The 22,289-nt window shown below is 52.0% G+C and overlaps 1 protein-coding gene across 1 annotated transcript; it reads left to right on the forward strand.

The window, feature by feature from the left end:
• Positions 1–13,263: 13,263 nt before the first annotated feature.
• LOC128782262 (uncharacterized) lies at positions 13,264–22,289 on the forward strand. Its single transcript, XM_053932520.1, has 9 exons — positions 13,264–13,375; positions 17,220–17,468; positions 18,945–19,235; positions 19,483–19,580; positions 19,825–20,017; positions 20,623–20,731; positions 21,130–21,179; positions 21,589–21,651; positions 21,788–22,289. The coding sequence occupies exons 1-9, from the start codon at positions 13,264–13,266 to the stop codon at positions 21,850–21,852; spliced, it is 1,230 nt and encodes a 409-aa protein (XP_053788495.1). The 3' UTR covers positions 21,853–22,289.

Here is a 22,289-nt window from a genome sequence, read left to right on the forward strand (position 1 = left end):
GCATCCACCTGCTTGTGCTGGCCCAGCCCTGCCCCAGCCACCTCTCTGGGCACTGACACAAACTTGACTCTCCAGATCCACTCAAACAGCTTTGCTCCAGCTGTTTCCCTGTGTGGTAGGACTGGCTGCACATGCCCTGCACCACTCTGGCTGATTTTCCTGCTAGGAAAAGCAGCCACATAGAATATCTCTTGGTGTGGCATTTTTTTTTTTGCCAGTGCTTGGCTACAGGTGCCACCAAGCACAACATAAACACCTTGGACCATGAGCTCGGTTTTCTTCCTTGTCTCAGGAGGGAGAATAACCCTGTGGGCTAGAGCAGGAAACTGAGCCTCCCATTTATTTGTAATGGGAACAGTGCCCTGCCCTCCCCCTAGGAATTCATGGTATTCCTGCTCTTCCAGGCCTGCAGAGGGAGTGGGTTTGTGCAGGGCAAGTTTCCTTACATGTAGGGAGGCAGAGCCTAGGGACAGGGCTCCGCCAGTCCCTGTCTCATGGGGTCTGAGCCATCCTTTTCCTCACCAGTACCACTCCAGCCTGTCAGGGTGTTAGATAGCATGTGTCAGGGAGGCTTTTGCAGCGATGGGGTAGAGTGCTGTGCAACAGGTCACGTTCTTAGGTTTCCTCAGCCTCAAGTGTCAGTCCTGCTGACAACAGCCTGACAAAATGACAGGAGCAGCTCCATGAGGAGAGGAGAGAACAGCATCTGCACATGGGAACAGGAGGCTGCAGTCTGTGCCCTCCTACCCTGGTGTCCAGCTGGAGCTGCTCAGATGGGTGGCAGTGGGTGCCTACCTGGGCTTAGCCCTGGCACCTGAAATGTGAGCATACTGATACACCCACAGCCCAATGACCAGCTCCTCAGTGGTGTGGGACACTGCTCAGAGGAGCACAGCCAGCTTACCTGGGGCAACAAGGAGAGCCTCTCCCTTCCACTTGCAGCAGATTCCTGATGGTCAAGGCACTGCAACAGGGATGGGGAGGCCTGGGGAGGCATCTTGAAGAGAGAAACTCAGGACCACTGCCTGATCAGAGCTTCTGCTGCTCACAAGTGACTGGGTTTACATCCAATTAAGTTGTAACGGATAAATTAAAGCCCTGGAGATGGCTCTGACTGTGGAAATTGCTGCTGCAGGATTTGCAGTCCCTTCTCTCATCAGCACTGGTAACTCTACTGTGCTATTTCCATCACGCTCTGCTCCTGCCTGGCACAGCAGGGCTGAGCTGAGACATGGCTAAAAGTCTCCAGTGCCCCAAATCCCTCCCATGGTGCAGGCAAGTACACTAAGCAGCTGAGTGCAAAGTCAGGCTGGGCTGAGCCTGCAGCAAACCCTGAATTAAGCTCCTCAATCCCTGGTGAGGAAAAGCAGGAAGGAGGTCTCCCTGGCTGTACTTTGCTCACGTGAATCTGCAAGGGAGAGAGGAGGGGGGCTTTGTCCTCCTTGCCCTTCTCTTTCTGGGCTCTACATCCTTTCTCTCCTGCAGGCAAAGGGCTCAGGGATTAGTAAACATCTTCACTCTGTCTGCTGGGAATGGTTCATCACCCAGGCAAAGCAGGGGTGGGAGCTTTCAGCTGGCCTATGGAGGCTGGAGCTGTGGAAGTGCAGAGTTATCTTGTAAGGAACAGGGCACACTACAGGTGTGGGGTGGCCAGGCTTTGTGCAGGGCAGTGAGAGATGCAGGATCTCTCCACACAGGAAACCTGGTCCTTGCTGCACTCCCACCTCTATTCCACAACAGCACTGTGGCACTGGGGTCCTTGCAGGACAGCTCTGATTGGGTGAGCCAACAGTAATCCACCCTGACCAAAGCCTTGCCCTACTCAGAGCCCCAGAGCCAGAACTTGAGCAGTCCCCTCCTTTGCACCCATGTGCAAGAGCCCATCCATACCTGAGATTCTTTCTCTGCAAATGCTCTGGAAAATCAATGGCTGCTGCTGCCAGGGGTGTGTTGCCAGAGCAGGCACAAGGCTAAAGTGTGTGAGGGTTTTCCAGCCTGTAGGGGCTGTGCAGACACAGGGGTGAGCAGGACAAAGAGCACTGGCTGACTCAAATTACTCCCTTTGGTGCTTGTATGCAGAATGTGTGTGCAGTCTCTTGGTTCCAAGTATCCTCTTTCCTTCTGTGCCAGAAGATCTCTGCTCTTTTCCCATACTACCACACATCACCCTGCAGATCTCCACCCCCAAGTCCTGTATGTTCCCCAGCTCCCTGTTTATGAGACAACTGTTCCCTGAAAAACATCTAATGCTTCTGCTCTGTAGGAAATAAGAGATGACGGCCCAGCAAGGGCCATTACACGGTGATAGGAGGCCTGGTCAGTTTGAGGAGCCCATGGTAGTAAGTCTCAGCCCCAGCCTGGTGATGTCCAGTGACACCCAGTCCAGGTGATGCAGCCGGACTACATTTCCCAGTGTGCTGTGTGCTGCTGAGCCCGGGAGGGCTGTGCATGTTCCACACCCAGCACCATGGCTGCAGGTTGCAGCATCCTTTGTCCAGATGCCAGCAGGGACTGGCAAGGTCCCTGCTGTGCAGGCACATTGCTGTGCCCCCCTTTGCCTCCCTGTCACTCCAGCTGCAAAGCCATTGAGGGGTTGTGTGCAACATGATGGCTGCAAACATTTGTTGTGTCATTAATATTCTTCCAGTATAGTCAGCACAGCACCTGGCAGCATTTGCTTGCTGCCTCCTGTTATCTCGTTGATGCTTCTCATGCCTGGGTGCCAGTGCTGTGACATCCATGGAGACAGAATCCACATCCATCCCTGTCTCTTAGTGCTGGACAATGATTTCAGCTCCCTGTTCTGCTTCTCCTCAAGCAAACACCAGTGCCTGTGCCTGGGGGGCACTGATGCCTGAACCCAGCTGAGTGTGTGCCTGCTGGAAGCCCCGTGGGGGCAGTGAAATTGAAAACATTGAGAACACTGATAAAAGAAAGCCAGCCATCACCTCTGAAAAGGAGGGACAGGCAGCTCTGGCTGTGCCTGCACCACGTGTAACCTGGGGTGATGTGACATGCAGCCATGTGAGCACAACTGCACAGAATCATAGCATGGTTTGTGTTGGAAAAGACCTTAAAGATCATATTGTTCCAATCCTTCTGCCATGGGCAGGAATACCTTGCACTAAACTGGGCTGCTCAAAGCCACATCCAACCTGGCCTTGAACACTGCCAGGGTTGGAACATCCACAACTCTGGGCAACCTGTTCCATTTTGCCTCACCACCCTCACAAAGAAAAAATGTTTTCCTAATATCTAATATAAACTTACTCTTTTTGAGTTTGAAGTCATTCCCCCTTGTCCTATCACTTCGCAGTTCCTGATGAAGTGCCTCTCTAGTTTCCCTTAGCCCCCCTTTAAGATACTGGAAGGTTGCTATGAGGTGTCCACACAACCTTCTCTTGAACCTTGAACATCCCTAGCTTTCTCAGCCTGTCTTCATAAGGAAGATACTCTAGTCCCCTTATTACCTCCAAAACCCTTTTCTTGACTTGCTCCAACAGTTCCAAGTCCACATTCTTGCAGTGATTAAGCACTACAGAGACCTTCACAGATCACCAGGAGCTGGTCACTTCACGCCAGGTAGGGACAATGCTACCATCTCCAGCATTACCCACCCTCCTCCTGAACCAGCCTGAACACCTTATCTCACAATACCTGGCCATGCTCCCATCCTTCAACACTGCCCAGCAGATAATAGGGCTTTTCCTTGTCCTCTTGACCTGGACCTCAAATCTGGCTCTCAACAGCTCCAGACTCATCCCATGAGGTTGTGTCAGTGTTTCTTCACCTCCTGCATCTTGCCAAGCAATTAGTAACACTCCCCAGGGACTTTGCAGCACACCTGAAGGGCTTATGGTTCTGCCAGATGTGAGGCAGGAGCACAGATACCAAGAAGCTGGTCTGGCTGCAGTGCTGGGAGAAGTGAGGCCACACTAGAGTGGACTAGGTGGTGACCCACAGCACCTGTTGCAGGAAAGCAAGTATCCTAGCTTCATCTGGGATAGAATTCATTTTCTCCCTAGTAGCTGGTTCAGTGCTGTGATTTGGATTCAGTTGAGAATGATGTTGATAACTGTCATGGTTTGACACTGGCGCAATGCCAGCACTCCTATGAAAATGCACTTTTCCTAAATAAATGCTGTGAGATGTTATCAGGGACAGAGCAGAGCAGGCACAAGCTTAATAACAGAGGAAAAAAACTTTATTAAACTACTACTAATACAGAAAACACATAAACTAAATCCAGGATGAAGACCTTTTAAAACCACCCTTCTTCCTCTCAATTCTAAACACACCTAGCCATGAAACATTACCCGGGATTCTTGATCAAATTACCACCCTTTAGGTAATCTATGCTTAAACTATCAAGGGAGAGAGAAGTCTTTCTTGCACCACAGGCCCCCCAGGAAACACAGCTGCCCCTCTGTGTTTCCTTGTCACACATGGCAACTGCCCGGAAGAAAAATCTGCCAGTGTGACACTCTCCTTTCTATGTCACAGTGCTCTCACCACTGTGCATGGACAGACTGCTCATAGGGCTCCTTTAAGGATGCTTTGCTACGGACCCAAAGATATAACAGTTCAGTTTCTCATCCTGGGACTACAGTCCCCCCCATTTTCCCCTGGGGCCGAGGGGTCCAAAAACAGGACTCATCTTCTTCCCGAAGACAGAGGGTATCACCATTCCCTCTTCAGCTCTCTTCGTTTCTCGCCATTCTTGTGCTGTTCGAAGCTGAAACAGGTCTCCCTGGGTCACCACTGCATCCCCCTAAAATGCAGTCTCTATTGCAGGAGATTTTGGTTCAGTCCATGGCTAACAAGAAAAGTCCAGCTAAAAAGCTACTTCATCATCTCCTCCCACCTAAATATTTCTTCTTCTAACATCTCAGGTCCCGGACTATCTCTCTTCCACTACAAATTAAGGAGGAGTAATACTTTCAAAAAGCCCTCATTCCCTCGAAAGGGTTAAAAGTTCAGACTCCCTGGACGGCCGATATCTTAGTCCGGCATTCCGCCTCCCACGCTGGGCATTTTCCCCCCCCTTCTCCTTCTCCTCTGCCGGCAGATTTCCAGGTGCCGCCAGGCTCTCTGTCTCTTTTTCCCACATGGGGGGGGCAAAGGCATCTCTGCTCCTCTCCACCCTTCCGTCCACAGGAGCTGGCTGGGTTCCAGACCCTCAGCCCCCTCGGCCTACCTGGACAAGGCCGCGTGGCTTCCCCTCCCCCACCCAGCCTAAGGCTGGGCAGGGGGGGAGTCTGCACTCTCTGACGACCGGAACCAAAAGAGACAGTTCTCCTGGGAGTTCTTGCTTTTAACCCCCTGTGTTCTCAGAGGCGTGTCCATACTTTCAGTGGTCACTCCAGGTGCCAATATCCAAACCTGACCACTAATTGGTTTGACCCAACTTCCTGGAAAAAAATTCACTTCCATGTCAAACCACGACAATAACACACTGATGTTTCAGCTGTTGCTCAGCAGTGCTTACCCTAACTCAAGCACTGGTCAGTTTCCCATGCTCTGCCAGGGAGCAGGTGCACAACAAACCAGGAGGGAGCACGGCCAGGAGAGCTGACCCAAATCGGCCAAAGGGATATTCCATGCCACAGAACACCATGCCCACGAGTTGCTGATAACTGCTGGGTACCAATAAGTGGGTGGTGAGCAAGTGTGTTGTCCCTCATTTAATTCACTCTGGTTTTATCTTTCTCCTTTTAATTACAATTATAGTTTTAAAATTTTATTATTATTAATAACAACAGCAACAGCAACAACAGTATTTTTAAATTATTAAACTGCTCTTATCTCTACCCACAATTTTTTCCTTCCCCTGGATTTCCTCCCCACCATGGCAGAGGGAGAGTGAGTGAGCATCTGTGTGGTACTGAGTTGCCAGCTGTGGTTAAACTGTGACATCAGGGCAGCCAGAGCCTTCACCTGTGGTTCATCACTGCTCTTTGATCTGTATGGCTTAATGTTGCTGCAGGGAGGAACTCAGAAGCAGCACAGCAATGTGTAGGGAAAGTCTGGTAAGGGCATGCATAGCTCAGCACAGTCCCTGCCAGAGACCCTACAGAACACACCCACAAGCACAATTCACCCCAGAGATCCTGACACTAACAAACCAGCATCCTCCTGCTTCCCCTGGCTTCCTTACCCATCTCAAAACTCACAAAAAGAAAACCTTCTGAGGGAATGCAATACTGGAGAACCATTCCCCTTTGAGCACTGAGCTTCTGCTTGAGAAGGATCCCGCATCCTTCCCCAACCCCATCAGCGTGAGTGAGAGAGATGCTCCCAGTCCCTAGTGCTCTCCTGACCCTAGGTAGAGATGGTGAAGCCCTGCCTATTCTCCCAGATGCCTGAGCAAGAGGTGGATGCTGCAAGGAGCTCCCTACCCCTGAGCCAGTGGTCACTCAGCCTATACCTCTCTGAGTAACTCCTTGGTCTGCTCATGGTCCTGTAATCATCCACACCATGGATTTTTGTTTCCTGACACAACTACAGCTTGGGCTAAATAGGGAAGGTTAAAGGGCGGTCATTGCTCACATTATTCACAAGAGAAAACATGGACACAGACACCTCCAGGCAGAGAATTCTTCTGTGTGCCTGTCCTCCTGTGTCTGTTGCCTTTCCCTTTGGCTTCCTCTCTCTGTGCCAGGGCACAGAGGAGCAGTGTGACTGTACTGTACTCCAGATGACCATGGGAGCCCTTCAAATGGAGGTCACCATTGCCACAGCCACGTGTGGGCAGTGATGCTGTCTCCAGGTGTTGGAGGACTGGAAAGCAAAGGATCAGTTCCATGTGCAGTAGAAAACTGGGAGCTCCCTGTGACTGCAGGCACTTCCTAGCCCTTTCCCGTGTCCTTGTGCCCTTTCCAGGCAGGGCAGGCTGAGGCAGCACAGGCTGGAGCACGGCCTCCTAGTGTGGGGAGGGAAGGCAGCTGTGCTGTGTTTGTTGTGGAAGCTGCACGTGGAGCCAATTCAATCACAGCTCTTTATTGCTTCCCCTAGCTGTTGAGAATCTCATTATGTTTAGCGAGCTCTGTGAGCAGCCCTGCCAACCTTCCTTGTGTCCTGTCTTCTTCCATGAGTCCAGGCATGCTGGCTGCGGAGGAAGTGCATCAGCACATTCCATGTGGCCTAGGATGAAAAACCTGCACCCCAGTATATATAGATGGGTCTGGCATGGACAAGATGTATTGGGATTTTCCATGAAGACAAAGGCAAGGGAAGGGGGTGTGTGTTCTAAGTGGGGACATCTCAACAGCATGACAGCAAGAGCACAGGGCTATCCACAGACAGCAGCCTCGTACTTCACAGTGGGTCAAAAATGGGGAAAGAGGGTGGGTCCTGCTTGGCTCTCTTACTGTCAAATGTGAGGCTGATGGTCCCAGGTCAGTAGCACAACAAGCAGAGGATACTTGAGCCAGGACAAATGGCGCCAGGTGGGATATGTGCTGGCTCCAGCACAAGGCAGAGCTGAGACAAATGGCGCAGGGCTTTGATCCTGCTGTGTCCTGCATGCTGGAACCTGGTTCCATTAATACCTCTGATTACCCTGACCTAATTTCTGTCCACCTGTGTCATGCGTGGCTGGTCACCCCACCCTGCGGAGCTCTTGTTCTACAGTGGCTGATTGCACCAGCCCTGGACTGACTGGTCTCTGGGGGGTAATTACAAGAGACACCCAGTGCTGCAGGCTGTGGGTGAGCCAAGTGTGTCACCATCAGCCCAGCACCTGACATGTAAGTCACAGCACGATGCATGGCAGGCCCTTCCTTATGGGTCATTCAGGAGCGTCTCTGTGGATGCCCTGTAGCCTGGACTCTCACAAAAAAGGGATCATAAAAGGCATTATGCATGTTTTTGCTGGCTGAAGGGGCACAGGGCTCCCCACAGGAGGTTGTGGCATGAGACAGAACCTTCCCTTTTCCCCCAGGTCTGCTGTGATGCTGCTGTAGGTCTTCTCAGTATCTTGACCTTGGACTAATCTTGGGCTGGAGCACACGTGGCTTTATATTTATATAACAAAGGGCAGCTGCTCTCTAAGCTCTGGGCACTGTGCCACTCACACCACTCACACTTGTGGCAAGCACATTTCTCTCTCTCTCAGGATTTTTTATTGAGGTGCACAGAGAGAAATGAAAGAGAAAACAATTTCTATTTCTGCTCCATGTTTTTCTCTTGTGGAATGTGTTTGGAGAATTGTTTACCTGGAGTGAGCTCTTGGTTGGATCATGGTGGATTGTTTGGGCCTGAGAGCCAGTCGGATCCACCTGTGTCTGGGCTCTGGAGAACAGGGTCACAAGTTGTGAGTTAGTTAGATATGATAGTTAGAGAAAGTAGCATGTAGTATTTAGTATCCTCTTTTATATAGCATATTAATGTATTGTAACATAATTATAATAAAGCAATCATTCAGCCTTCTGAAATGGAGTTAGACATCATCATTCTTCCCATTGGGTTCGCCGACATCTACAACACACACTGACTTACCAGGACACAGTGCCCTCTTCTCTCCTCTTGTCCCCACCTGCCCAGCCTCTGTGGAGGATCATTCCATGCCAAACTTTGGTCAGGGGCTGAGTGCTGGGGAAGACAGCAGGCTCCCAGGGCTTTTGCAAGGCCACGCACTGAGGAAAGGAGTGAGCATGGGCCCAGGCAAGACCTTTCCAGTATCCCATGTGTAAAGGAAGCTGCTTCGGGGAGGTATAGCACTCTACTGATGGTACCTGCAAAGCCAGGACATGGACAGGCATCCCAGGATAGGTCAGGTAGGAGCTGTGCCAGCTTGGGGTCCCACTGGCAGCAGCGAGGCCTCCTCAATTGCACCATTGGTGCAGCACCAGGCAGGATGATGGGACTGTGAAGACCACAGAATTCCAAATACCACCACCAGATGGGACACCTTATCCCCTCCACCACGCCAGTGGCTTAATTTCACTGGAGAAACCACAGTTTGACTTTTTCTTCCCTTTTCATATGGTTCCTTTTGAAGTCACTTCTCTCTTCCCAGATACCTGATTGGCATATGTGGATTCTCAGGATTTGTTTTTCTTTGGAAGCTGTACAGGCTGAGAACTGTAAAAAGGGAAGTCCAAGCCCTTTGTTTAATGGGATAGAAGGAGAGGCTCCAGGCTCCACCAAACACTCCATCAGTTCTCTAGGAAAGAGAACTGTGATGAGTGGGGTCAGCACATGGTGTGGGGTGTAACATTTGAATGAGAGCAATGCAGAGAGGCTTGAATAACGAAGGAGGTGCAGGGTGAAGGGTTTGTCAAGGAGATAGAGAGCTGCTCGGGCAGCTGGAGACAATGACCACGGGCACAGTATGCCACCCATGATGAAGAGCAGATTGTGGGAAGGGGGTATAAAGCACGAGGGCAGAAAGAGCAGATCAGGAGCTCTGGTCTTGGTGCAGAGAGTCTTTAGGCAGTAGGGTTTGGGGGGAAGCTAGTCTGACCTGAGATACTGCCCCAGATCTTAAAATTCTCACCTTCTCGGCTTAGCCATGTTCCCTGTCCAAAAACTAGGGTGGGATGTGCTGAAGATGGTTCTGGGGATGGAAACAGGAATGGCCGGACCAGATGTGGAGCTGCTTGGATGCCAGAGCTGTAAACCCCATTTCTGAGTGCATCTCGCTCAAACCAAAATGCAGCATCCACTTCCCCCATCCCCCCCCACACCCCTCCCAGCCTTACTCCATCCTGCTCCCAGCTGTGAACTGCTTATGTCCAATTTTATGTGCTAAAAACACCTTTCTAGGCAGTCAACAAATGCGTAGCCAAATGGGAGACAGTGGCAGTCTGAGCATGAAGGGGATTTGGGATGTATTTGGGGTTGGTGTGGGCAGCAGCACCAGGCCAGGAGGGCCTGGATGGCCTGGGCAGGGGGCAGTGGGCTTGCAGATTTCCAGAGGGATTTTAATCATGGTGGCACTTCCAGGGCAGAGTCTTGTCTAGCTTGACTGTGTGCTTCTGGGGAGAAGGCATGTCCAAGTGGACTCAGAAAGGTGGGGAGATGCTCCCTGTGGAAAGCAGTCAGCAGGTCCTGACTTTGGGAAGAGGCAATGTAGCAGTGATAGCAAAAGGATTATCCAGCCCTCAGGGCCTAACCCTGCTCTGCCCAGCACCCAGGAATGCCCTCCTGGGAGCCCTGCAACATGCTGGGCTCTCCCCTGTCATAGCTCTGCTCTCAGCACACCTATCTTGGATCAGACCTGGCAGCTCCTCAAGCCGCCATAGGAGCAGAGATGGTAGCCTTGTGCTGACTTTTGTAGCCTTGAGTGACCAGTTGCACAAGAGGGAGTCTCTGCCACTGTCACCAACTAGGTGACAACAAAAGTGCCCCAGTGCCATCCCTCTCTCAGGCCAACAAAGCTCCCTGCAGACCTCCCAGATATTTTACTGGATTCAAGGCAGACCATGATAATTGATCATGACCAGGCTGTCACCTGCCAGGATCGGGGCTGATCCCTCTGCACCCTTGCACTACTGGGGCTCCCCTTACCCTCCTTCTGCCCATAGGTCTGGGGTTCTACCCCGAGCTCTGTAGATGAGCTATAGGGGTTTAAGATGTCAGTGTTCTGTCCTCATTTTGGGAAAGGGGCTGGACGGTTCCTAATTTCAGGGTAGCATGGAGTGTGGGCCGCTGTCATGTTGATGGCACTGCAAGATCCCTGTGTGGAAGGAAATTTGGGTCTGGTGGGGTTGGGAAAGTTGCTGGAGCAGTGAGGAAGAGCCCACAGTGGGGTTCAGGATTAGGTTCTGGCTGGATCCTGTAGGCATTTTCCAGTTCTCCCTGCCAGAATATGCTCTAGGTTCTGGCAGCACAGGCTGCAGCCCTGATAGAGATAGATTCTGCATCCTGGAGAGGGACCAGCACGATGTGGGGACCCAGACCACCAGGTCACACAGGGTCATGTGCTTGGATCTGACTAGGCTACCCTCCTCAGGCCTGAGCCTGACCCAGCAGCTTTGGGTTGACATCCCAGCCTGGCTGCAGCCCACCCCATCACCTGACCATCATCTGACACCACCGTCTATAGGTACAACCCGCAATGGGCTCCCTTGGGACAGGTGTGAGCTAGGGAGGAGAATAAGACCCTAATATATGGGTGTTGTTTGTGAGTTCTGACACAGTAATAGACTTTACTATAGGGGAACATGGTGGCTGTGTTAGCAGTGCTTTCCACGAAGCCTGATTCTCAAAAGCCACAGCTACTTCTCCTTTTCCTTGTGGTTTTGTGGATGGTTTTGAGCCCCCAGTGCTCTTCTCTATCAGAAGTAAATCTGATTGTAAACTTCAGGTGATTTGTGTTTTTCTCTCTTCAGTCTGCAAGTTTGAGTCCTGGTAGTTCTTCGACGACTGAATGGACCTCCAGGAAACAGCCCATCAATCACATTTGCAATGAAATTGAATTCAATGCATATAGCTGAGTGTGCTGGCTTTCAGTATTTCTTCAGCATTTTTCTAATGGGTGCTATACACCAAGAAAAGAACAAATCTCAAAACAATTATAAATTTCTAAGGAGGGAGAGGCCAAACACAGATTTCCAGGCCTTAGGACGAGGGAAAAGAAATAACCTCATCAGGGGCAACAGGAAGCCTTTTGTACCACTTGTGAATTTTTGAAGCTTGACTGTTTTATTCCATTGGTTTTGCTTCTTTCATATACCAGTGAGAGTCAGTGAGAGTATTGGTGTCTAACTCTGGGATTTTATCAGAACATGACCCAGTGAGTGCTGGGTGTGGCCATCCTACTGCACAGGAACAAAAAAAACCTGGTTCCCAAAGGACAGGGATCCACCAAAGAAACAAGAAGGGCATGACTTACTGCTGCTGTTCCTCTTGCTGAAAGCTTTCTAGAAGACTTCACTCATTAACCTCACAACAGCTGCATGTGACACAGCTGGACTTGATGTAATGATGTTCCCAAATGGATCTTTGGAGACATCTAGTTTACAGAAAGCCCTCAGTGTTGCTGGTTTACTGGGATAATACAGATATACCAAGCAGTGTCCTGAGGATGGTGGTTCCTGGGAAGGAATCTCCCAGGGAACTGAGGGCCAACGAATTCCAGCTGAGTGGTGAAAAACACCCTGGGTTGTAGAACCCCAAGACTGGGTGACAGCACCCATTCCCAGAACACTGAGAGTGTTGCACCACAAGGCAATTGTGCTTGTCTATCTAGGAAAACACAGAGAGAGAGACTCTACATGTAAAGCACAGAGTTGAAAGAGGAATGGCCCAGGAGAGCTGCAACAGCACAGGGAGTCCAGGACTCAAGGAAGCTTGACATTGTGCAAGAGTTTGTGAGCTGAAAAGAGGCTCAGAGAAGAGCTTAGTGGTGACATCTGCAGGGACAGAAGACTGGGGGAGTGTGAGTATGCCCCATATGAAGAGCACTTAGGGAATTCTCTCCAATACCCAAAGACCCTACCTGAGCTCAACAGTAACAGGAACAAGACACCTCCATCCATCTCCAAGGAGACCCTTTTATGCCCATACTGTCCACGCTGTCCTTGTTGAGTGCTTCCTGTCCTAAAAGGCACTGACAAAGAGCAGCTCAGAGCAGGAAAGGTTTGGAGAAGAAAGGAAAAGAGAACACTTGCAGGTTCAGGAGCTTGTCGGATGTGGAAACTCTACTGATAGGATTCAAGAGCAAGAATGTTGCAGCTAGATCAGTTCAAGGTAATAAGAAGAGAGATTTTTGGATGTATTTAAAAGATAGTAGATATCGTACTTAGGAACATGTTTTAGTGGTGGGCTTATTGTGCTGGCTTAGTGGTTAGACTTGATTGTCATAGAAGTGTTTTCCAACATAAATCATTCCATGATTTGAAGGAGAAAGTGATGCATGCAGCCTAGGGTGGCCTTGGGCACATAAATCAGGGGTGTGTTCCTCAACATCCTCCACTGGATCTGGAAGGAGAGAGGAGAGAGACAGACCTGAGAAGGTTTTGGAGGTGCTTGTTTTGGACCAGGGCTATGGGAGCCTGAGGTAGCCAGGGAAAAGGCTGGACTAAGACACCTGGGAAACTGCATGGAGCCTATACCCACTGTCTGTGGGAAGATGTGTGAGAATCAACACTGAAGCTGGTGGGATGCTCTCTTTCCAAAGAGGAAGCTTCTTGCACCACATGTGATTCCCCTGTGGGGCTGTCTCACTTCTGTGTGAGCGCCTCTACTGTGCAGGGCTGCGCAGACACCTTTCCTGAGCGGCTCATGCTGAGTCCTGCCCGGGGACTTCATGCCAGCATGGCCTTGCCAGCACTGGCTCTGACATTCTTCCTGGCCCTTGCTCCTCTGCTGCTGGCACAGGGACAGAAGAACCACAGTCCTGTGAATCCATGGGTCCATCAGGAAGCAGGTAAGAGCAGATTGTGCCTCTCTCTTACAAAAATGATTTTGCTGCTCCTCTTCCTGCACATTTGCTACATGGCTTTACCCTGCTTGGCCCATATCTGAGGCTACGAGAGGGCTGGAGCTGATATCTGCATATGCCTGAGACACTCAGGCATCCTTCCTTCATGTTGTGGTGGGACAGAGCTCCATTTGGGATGGAGGGCAGCAAGCCTTGGTGTGCTGGGAAACTTCCATGGGACTTGCAGTGTCCCTCTAGGAGGTGGGTAGTGTTGCTGGGAGCAGGAGGCGGCTGGGTCTTGTTATGCAGCAGACAGATGAATCCAGAGCAATCAGAGCAGTGATGGCCTTTCTGGGCAGTTCAAGCAGCACCCCTGTCACAGGTGATGATGGTGTTCATCAAAGATGTGATCTGTGAGCTCTGTTAGCTGTGATGTCTGCTCTCTCCCATAGTCCCTGGGGCTAAGGGAACTATAGTTTGGTGGGATTGTTCACATCAAGAGGCTTATTCTGTTCTTTCTCCATGCCAGCAGAGTTAAGGGCAGCTCCTGGGTCTCTGCTAGGCTCTTCCTACAAAGAATGTGGGTTTTCCTGTGGTGATTATGTGCTGTGCCCTGGGCTTGATGGTACCTGTTGAGGTCCCCATGGGGCATGGCATGGCTAGGGGATGAGCTGTGAGTATTCTCTCTGTAGGGAAATGGGAGCAGAAGTGGCTAGCCAAATCATCAGATGGGTTGTGAGTCATGCTGCCTATCAGTGGAGGCTCAAGGGATGCTGCACTTCCATCAGTGGGCAGCTCTCAGCTATCCAGGGCAGGATGGAACCTCTTCTCTCCTAGTCTGTACTCATGTCTACTGACCCAAAAGGATCTTGGATGTTACCCTTGGGCAGGGTGTGTGTTACTTCAGGGTGTTTAATGGCAGGAGGGGGGAAGGTGTGTGAGGGGGGTGCCTGATGAGGCTGGGACCAAGTTAAGGGTTTTATGTCTGCCAGGTAGTTTTCTGTCAGTGAGGTGTGTGATCTGAGGGCACTGGGAGAAACACTGTTGAAGGGGAAGAAGTTTCATGTCTGCACCACGTGGTCTAAAAGGATGGGGCTGGTGACCACTGTCCTTTGGGGTGGAGAGCTGAGACGAGGGTTGCCATGATGGCGTGGAAACCTACTGCCAGAAAAGGGAAGTGGTGAGTGCTGGCTGGTGGGAAATGAGCAGTTGTAGTTGAAGAGAAGTGTTTTATCCTCATTCCGGGAAGGCCAGCTCCATGCCCACTGCCTCCTCATGGACTTGTTTTGCACTGAGTGAGCAAGTCTAGGTGACATGTCCACCACAGCAGGACAGGGCAGGCTCACTTTGGGTGAAGTGCAGAGACTAGGCTGAGTGCATTGAGCAGGGTGTGAGCTTTGTGGCCACTGGTGTGAACTTAGGTGGTCTGAGGGGCAGACTCTAACTGAAAGCTTCTTTCACCCAGTGTGGAAAAAGCTGATTAACACACAGAGTCAAGGTATTTGATTTATTTACAGTTCTGCACAGAAAAGTGTGCTAGGTGGCAAATCCACACATCCCGCACACTGAGGCAGACAAAAGCAGATATACTGACAGAGACAGAATCTTTGGCTATTAGTATATCTTACTGAAGTCACTGATTGCCTGCATTACTATGACTCATCCTTTCCCTTCTTCACTGTAAAAGCACAGTGTTCCAAGAAATCATGGTACATGCTAAGAGAGTGGTGGTCTTTTTGAGAGAGGGAGGCAAATGAACTGAGAACGTGGGTTTTTTACTACAATTAAGAGCAAGGATTCATCACTAGGGTGATGAATAACATAACAAAACTCATCAAAACTGGGTGTCTTCTACCTCACAGGTAAACATCCTGGATGAAAAGGGTGTTATTTTTTTGTTTTTCCCCTTTCAAGGACTTAGACGATTCATTTTCTGTCTGCCTCATTCCTGTAGTTACTGCTTCCACTGCAGAATTGCTTGGTTCTTTCTCTTGTTACCTGCAACTTTATTCCTATTATTTACCATTGCTGCTTCCACTGCAGAATTGCTTGGTTCTTTCTCTTGTTACCTGCAACTTTACTCCTACTATTTACCATTACTGCTGGCAGTCCCTTCTTGGGGACCAAGATGTGGAATCTGGAATGGCAGCAGAGATGCCCTGGGTCTGGTGCACTCCCCCAGCCCCTGTATTTGTGGAAGAGAGCAGCATCTCCCAGGCTGCTGGATCCCTCTGGCTGGGCTGTCTCTGCAGCAGCGGGTGGGCAGGATAACCCTGTGGATAACCCTCCTTCACTGCCCTTGAGGGTGTGAGGAGGGATAAAGCATCTGGGGGATGAGGCTCATCCTGGATGGTGCCACCCCACCGGGTGGAACTCCCTCATCCTCATGGATGCTGCTGGAGCCCAGTGACTCTCAGGCTCTGTCTTCTGGCTTTTGCACACAGGAAAATGTAAAGCTCCCTCAGACTGGGACCCCAGACTGCGGTTTTACCCAAGGAAGAGCAACTATGCCTTGAACGAAGTGGTGCAGCTCAGCTGTGCTGGGGAGTTTGAACCATCTGTCCCACATATCCAATGCATTTCCAGAGGTGAAGGGGCCCAGATCCTGTGGAATGAGACTGCCACCTGCAAGGGTAAGCACAGCCCTGCACCACCCTGACCCAAGGTCCTGAGTTGGTGACAGACCCTCTGTGACTTGGTCATGCACATGACATTGCAGGAATGGCAGACCTGGATGCCTTGGCTTTCCCCCATGTCCTGGCAGTGACAATGCTCTTTTTGTCTCAGCACCTTGCTGTAGGCACCTGCTGGGCTCTGTGCTCTTGGGGAGAGGAATCCTTCCCAGCCAGCATCTCCTGCCTCAGCATGGAGTAGGAATAGCTGCAGGGGTTCTGCTTTTTGCCTGGAAAGCTTCTCTAAGGGTGGGAGGCTGTTACTGCAGCATGGCTCACCTGCGCATGAAGGAGACAAGAAAATGGGGGCTCAAACACCCCATGGAGGGAGCAGAATCCAAAGGAGCCTTGTGACTCCAGGAGATGGGGTGATGAGGAGCCCTGTGTGCTTGGAGAATGTCTGGGCACATGACACTCGTATGTGTTGGGGTGAATAGTTAGAGTCATGAGAGATCTGTCCCACGTCTCCTCTCATAACCTCCCAAAAGTACTCCTCACCCAATTTTACCTCTGACAGAAACATGCCAAAGGCCTGCTTGGTGGGACCCCAGACTCCAGCTGGCACCAGCCCGTGACAGTTACACAGAGAATGAAGAAGTGACTCTGAGCTGCAACAATGGTTTCCAGCCATCCTTCACCCATGTCAAATGTGCAAATAGGGTTCAGCCATCGAATTATTCCGTATCTCTAAAGGGAGATGTGTGGCTGGGGAGAAACAGCAGTGGTGTGTGGATTCAAGTTCAGGGGAACATAGTGTGCATTGGTAAGCAGGGTGTCAGGAAGTGCTTCCTACAGAACTCTGTGGTCAATCTCTGCCCCGTTCATCCATCTCCAAGCTTCCATCATCACTGTGGCCAGGCATGCAATTCTGATGCCATGTCAGGGCCGCTTGGATCTCAGGCATTTGATACCTGAGACCATTTCCCTACTGAATTCTGGCACATCTTTGTCTACCACCTGCCTGGACAGGCCCCAGCCCCAGCTGACACTCACAAGGAAAACCCCATCCCAACCGGCCTTGCCAAGGTGTCCCATCATAGCACCTTCCCTCACATCACACACCTTCCCTCTCCTTTCATTGGCTAGAAGGACTGCTGGGATTGTTGAGGCCCCACCACATACCCTGCTCCTCCTTGGAACCTCCCAGCCCAACTAACATGCACTTTCACCTCTGCCAGAAACATGCCAAAAACCCCAGTGGGACTTCAGACTCCAGCTGGCACCAGAGCAGGAGAGTTACAGGAAGAACGAAGAAGTGATTCTGAGCTGTCCCAAGGGTTTCCAGCCACCTTTCACCCATATCAAATGTACAGGAAAAGTTCTGTCTGTTATCAATGGAAAACCTATACACAGAGAAGCTTGGACTGGAAAGGACAGCAGAGGCAGTGTGATCAACATTCAGCCCAAGTTCAGGGCACAGTGCCTTGGTAAGGAGGCATCAGGAGCATTCCTGACTGCCCTGCTCTGCCCTTCCTGAGCAGGAAAGGCAGCCTGTGGGGACACAGGAAGCTTCTGGGTCTGTGCTGCCTGGAGAAATGGCAGGTGCTGCTGAAGACACTGTCGAGGCAGCTCCTGAGTCTGCTCTGTGCCTGCCCTGGGGTTCCAGGGGTGCCCTGGTGAGGAGATGACTGATGCCAGCTTTAGTCCCTGAAGGTCCTGACAGGAGGGAGTTTTGGTACAAAGGTCCCTACCTTGATACCAAAGTAGCCATTCTGGCACTAACCAGCACTGCCCATGGCACAGGAGGTCAGGGGCCATGCAGGGCTTCAGGCTGTGTTCACAGGGGGCTGGGTGGTGTGTGGGAGACACAGTTCTCCCTAAGGGCTTCTGGCAAGAGCATGTGCTGAAAAGTCAGGGCTACAGTATTGTAGGTCTGACAGGCATTTGTAGCACAGGAGACAAGGGTAAAGTGTGTCCCTCTCCTCTTGTGCTGGTTCCTCCTCCCTGTCCCTGCTACATGCTGTCACTGCAGTGTCAGCTTTGGGGCTCAGACTTTATGCCTCCTTAGGAGGAATCAGGGTGTTGTCATCCTGCCTGAGGGACAAACAGGGCACCAGAGTCTCTGGGCAGGCTTTGTGTACACACCCCGCATGGTTTCCCCTCAGTCCCTGATTCCAGCTCCTCCTAGCCCTTCCCAGGACACCTGGAGGAAGGTGTTTGGAGTCCTTCTTGTCCTCATCCTCTCTCCAAGAATTGATGTGGAAGGGCTGCTCTGCAGTGTCCTGGAGCTTACCTCTTGCCCTGACGGGCCAGGGAAGGGGATGCCCTGCTCCATCCCCTGGCATGAGCCACCCTGCCCAGCCACACTGCCCAGCTAACACCTTCCCATCTTGTTGGTGCAGAAAAATGCCAGAAGCCCCAGTGGGACTCCAGGTTTATCTTTGACCAAGAACAGGGGACCTTCAACCCAAATGAAGTAGTGAAGATGTGGTGCCCTGAGGGGTACTGGCCTCCCCCCATGGAGATCAAATGTGTGACATTGAAGCCAAGGGAAGGTTCCATGATTCCTCGTAGTGGCTGGATAGTGAGGAATGGCACAGACACCTGGCACCTTATGGAAGCGAACTTGACCTGTGTGGGTAAGTGAGCAAGCCAGACACTCTCCCAGTGCTCTCAGTCTGTCTTCCCCGGGCATGGAGATCAATTCTGCATGTGTGGCACAGCATCAGTGCCCTGTGCTTTGGGTGGCCAGGGCATGGCAGAGAAATCCAGAAAAAAATCTGGATACAACCCAGAGTTCCTGTTGGTGACTCTGGCATGTGTAGTCTGGGAGAAGGCAGAATGTCTTTGTCTACTCTGTGCTGGGAACAGGCAAGTGAGGGAATGGTGGGGTTGATGGAGTTTGATGTCAAAGCTTGGAGGGGGAGGGAGGGAGTGATCCTCTTGGAATGTTCCCTTCACAGGTGTCCTCCAGGTTGTCCCTGAGACCCTGAAGGTTTTCAGCACCAGCATCAAACTGAACTGGACCTGCATGCTCCCTCATATGTGCCAGCATATTCGGGCCAGGTGCCAGCTGGAGCAGCATTCTTCCTCAAACTGTGAGGCTGAGGAGGTGAAGGTAGAGGACATACTACAAGGCCAGGAGGGAATGTTCACCTGCTCCCCTCTGCAGCCCTTCACTGTCTACAGTGTCACCATCTCCCTGCTGCCTAGCACAATCCTATATACACGGCTCATCAGGACAAAGGAAATGGGTATGTTTACATGAAATGTCAGGATGCCCTTCACCCTGAAGCTCAGCCAGAGTATCTGCTCCCTGCTGTGATGGTCCTGGGATCACAGCTGCTTGCAGCCTGTGAGAATCTGGGGAAGGGGCTGTGCAGGGCCCTACAGCACAGCGTTCCCCCTCCTCACCACATCATTTCTGCAGAGGCACAAGCAGCCTTTGTTGGGGACAAATAATTGCTATCCAGGCATGATCCTGTTCTCCTGTGCTTCCAGTGCCAGACAAACCGGAGCAGCTGTGGCTGGATCCTGACAGGGGCTCTCTCAGGTGGAGCTCACTGCCCTCCTGCAAAGGGGAGATCATCGGATACCAGGTACCGGGAGTCCATGGAGTGCCCGTGGTCCCCCTACCTAGCCTGGAGCTCTGTGCAGACAGCCTGAGGAGAGGTGGGAACCCTCCTTGGTCAGGACCCACAGGCTGTACCCTGCTGGTGTTCCTGGTAGGGCCAGGTCCCCTCTTGTGCCCAGCCAGCAGTAGCAGGCCCTCTCCACAGAGCTGCCCAATGCAGAAGCAGGATGTTGGTGCTACTGTCTAGCAGCTCCCTGTCCTTCCTCCAGCTGAACATCACCACCATGAGAGCAGAGGACGGCAGCTTCCTTGAATTCAGTCAGGTGTTTGTGAACCAGTCTGTCTCAGAGTATATGCCACCTCATCAGACAGCTGGCAGCAAATACCTGGTGACAGTGCAGGGCCTGACGGCAGCTGGGGCTGGGGCTGCATCACAACTGGAATTCCAAACCTACGTCCTGGGTAATGGTTGTTCTGCCCTGTGTCTGGTTGGGGTGGCCTCTCAGGGGTGAGTGCTGAGTGTGGAGCAACTTCCAGACCTGTGTGTGCAACCACTCTGTCCCAGCTCAGACAGGGGGAGGGAGTGTGGGCACCTGGCCCAGCAGTGGGCGTGAAGCTGGGGGAATCCTTCCTTGAGGGATTTCATTGGCAGGTCTGCAGAGGGACTGCACCACTTCGGCCACTGTTTGTGCCTTTTATACCAGACCTATCCCCTCTACTCTTCCACTGAAGAAGGTGACACCCATCCCTGCATTTGGGTGCACAGGTGTCTCAAGGTCAGAGAGCACTAGGGATGCTGAGCCTGGGTCTGTGTCCTCCTGCTGTGTGCAGGATGGCTGAGCCAGGCTGCCAGACCCTCCAGCTGGGGCCATGGGACAAGGCCCTATGCTCCAGAGACTTCCTCTGCCCTGCCCAAGCAGACGTGCAGGCAGGGGAAAGCTTGCTGCCTGTCCCTGCAGCAGCCAGGGCAGCATTTCCACACATGTGCAGTCACCCAGCAGCAAGGCTGGTGCACCACTGCTGTTGCACGGCCCAGGCTGTGGCACCCACTCTTCTCTGTGTGTTAGTTTCAGGACAGCCTGTGGGCCCTTGGCCTGGGTCAGCAGTCACTGTAGTGGTGGTGATGGTGCTGTTGATCCCCTTGTCTGCCGGGATCATCTGGTTCGTGCTGTTCAGGTGAGTTGCAGGAGATTTGGAGTCTCAGTTCCATCTCAGGCCATGTGGTGCTGTGGGGTGGGTGGGGATAGAGAGGGTTCCCCAGCTGCTCCCACCCTTCTCTGGGTGTAGAGGATGCAGCTGGCTGGTCCTAACACAAATTTGCTCTAGGGCTCTTAGCTGGGGCTCTTCTTCAGGGCTGAGATGGGGCTGTGTGTGCTGAGAGGCCCTCTCCCCTTGTTTTTGGTGCAGCCCCCACTGCACCAAAGGGGACTGCTGTCCCCTGGGGTGTAGGTGGGCGATGCCTGCCAGGGCAGAGGGAGGGTGTGCAGAACCCTCCATGCTACTGCTGCTGGGTTCAGCAGGGTCTGGCCCAGGTCAGCCTCTCCCTGACTCAGGACTGCCGTTTTCCTTCCCAGAAAAAAGAAGGCAGCATTGCCCAGCAAAGCCGAGGAGGATCACTACACAGGTAGGATCCCCAGCACAGAGGGGACTGTAGGGCTGGAGCTGGGAGAGGAGTAGGTGTATTTCAGGAGGGCCGGGTGGCATTCTGAGGTAGCTCCAGGCAGCCCACCTGGCTTTGGCTGACCTGTCAGACCAACGTGTCCCACATCTATTCCCAGCTGACACTCTGCTCAGTAGCCTCTTCCAGCGGCTCCTGGCTGTGGTGCCCCTGAGGTGCCAGTGAGGGCTGGGAACTGCTTGTCTTTCTCACTCTCTCTGGGGTAGGCAGCAGCTCTTCCCAACCCTGCTGTCCTGATGGTGTGCATCCCAGGATGATCTGTAGCCCCCAGTGATGCTGCCTGCCTGAGGCTGCCCTGCTCCTCCCACAGCTCCTGGGTTCCTTAGGCTGTTTCTGTCCTCTTGTCCCCTCACAGAGCTCCAGCCCTATGAGAATGTACATGGGGATAATTACGAGACTCTTCTTGAGAAGGATGCAGGTAGGAAATGTGTTGTCCCGCCTGTGACCCCACAAGGCACACAGAGGGGACTGCCAGCTCTGATGGTGTGTCTGAGCTCCTCATGTTGCCAAGAGCATGCAGCAGCCTTTGCCCTGGGTTCTCCTGTTCTCCTCAGGTAAGTCTGGCCGGGCTGGAGAGCCCTTTCCCAAGCCCCTGCCTGTTCAGGAGAGTCAGCAGTGAGGAAGAAAAGAAGTGGAGTGGACATCTGAGGCTCAATGATGATGGCACTTCCCTTCTCAAGGCTTGGTCCTCCACCACCGGAAGCATGACAATGAATTATCTCATGGGTTATTGCTTGCCCCCAAAATTTTCTTCTTTATCAAGCTCCAGAATCCTCTGCCACAGCACATGAACAGCTTAAGGCATGGGATGACCTGCTTGTGCCAGCAAGGACATGTCCTGGTAGTTCTTTAGTATTCCAGCATAGCTATCTCACCAGCACCTTGGTGCCTGCAAATGTTCCCTGAAAACGGATGAGCTCACAACTCCTCTTTCCAACCTGTGTCCTTGTACCCATCTATACCCTGTCCTCTGTTTGAGTATGGTCTAGCTGCGCAGCCCTGGCCACTGTGCTGCTGTGTCTGAAACAACCAATAAATTTTTCTGGTTTGCAGGGG

The sequence above is a fragment of the Vidua chalybeata genome, chromosome Z (genome assembly GCF_026979565.1).
Source record: "Vidua chalybeata isolate OUT-0048 chromosome Z, bVidCha1 merged haplotype, whole genome shotgun sequence".
Classification (NCBI taxonomy): Eukaryota; Metazoa; Chordata; class Aves; order Passeriformes; family Viduidae; genus Vidua; species Vidua chalybeata.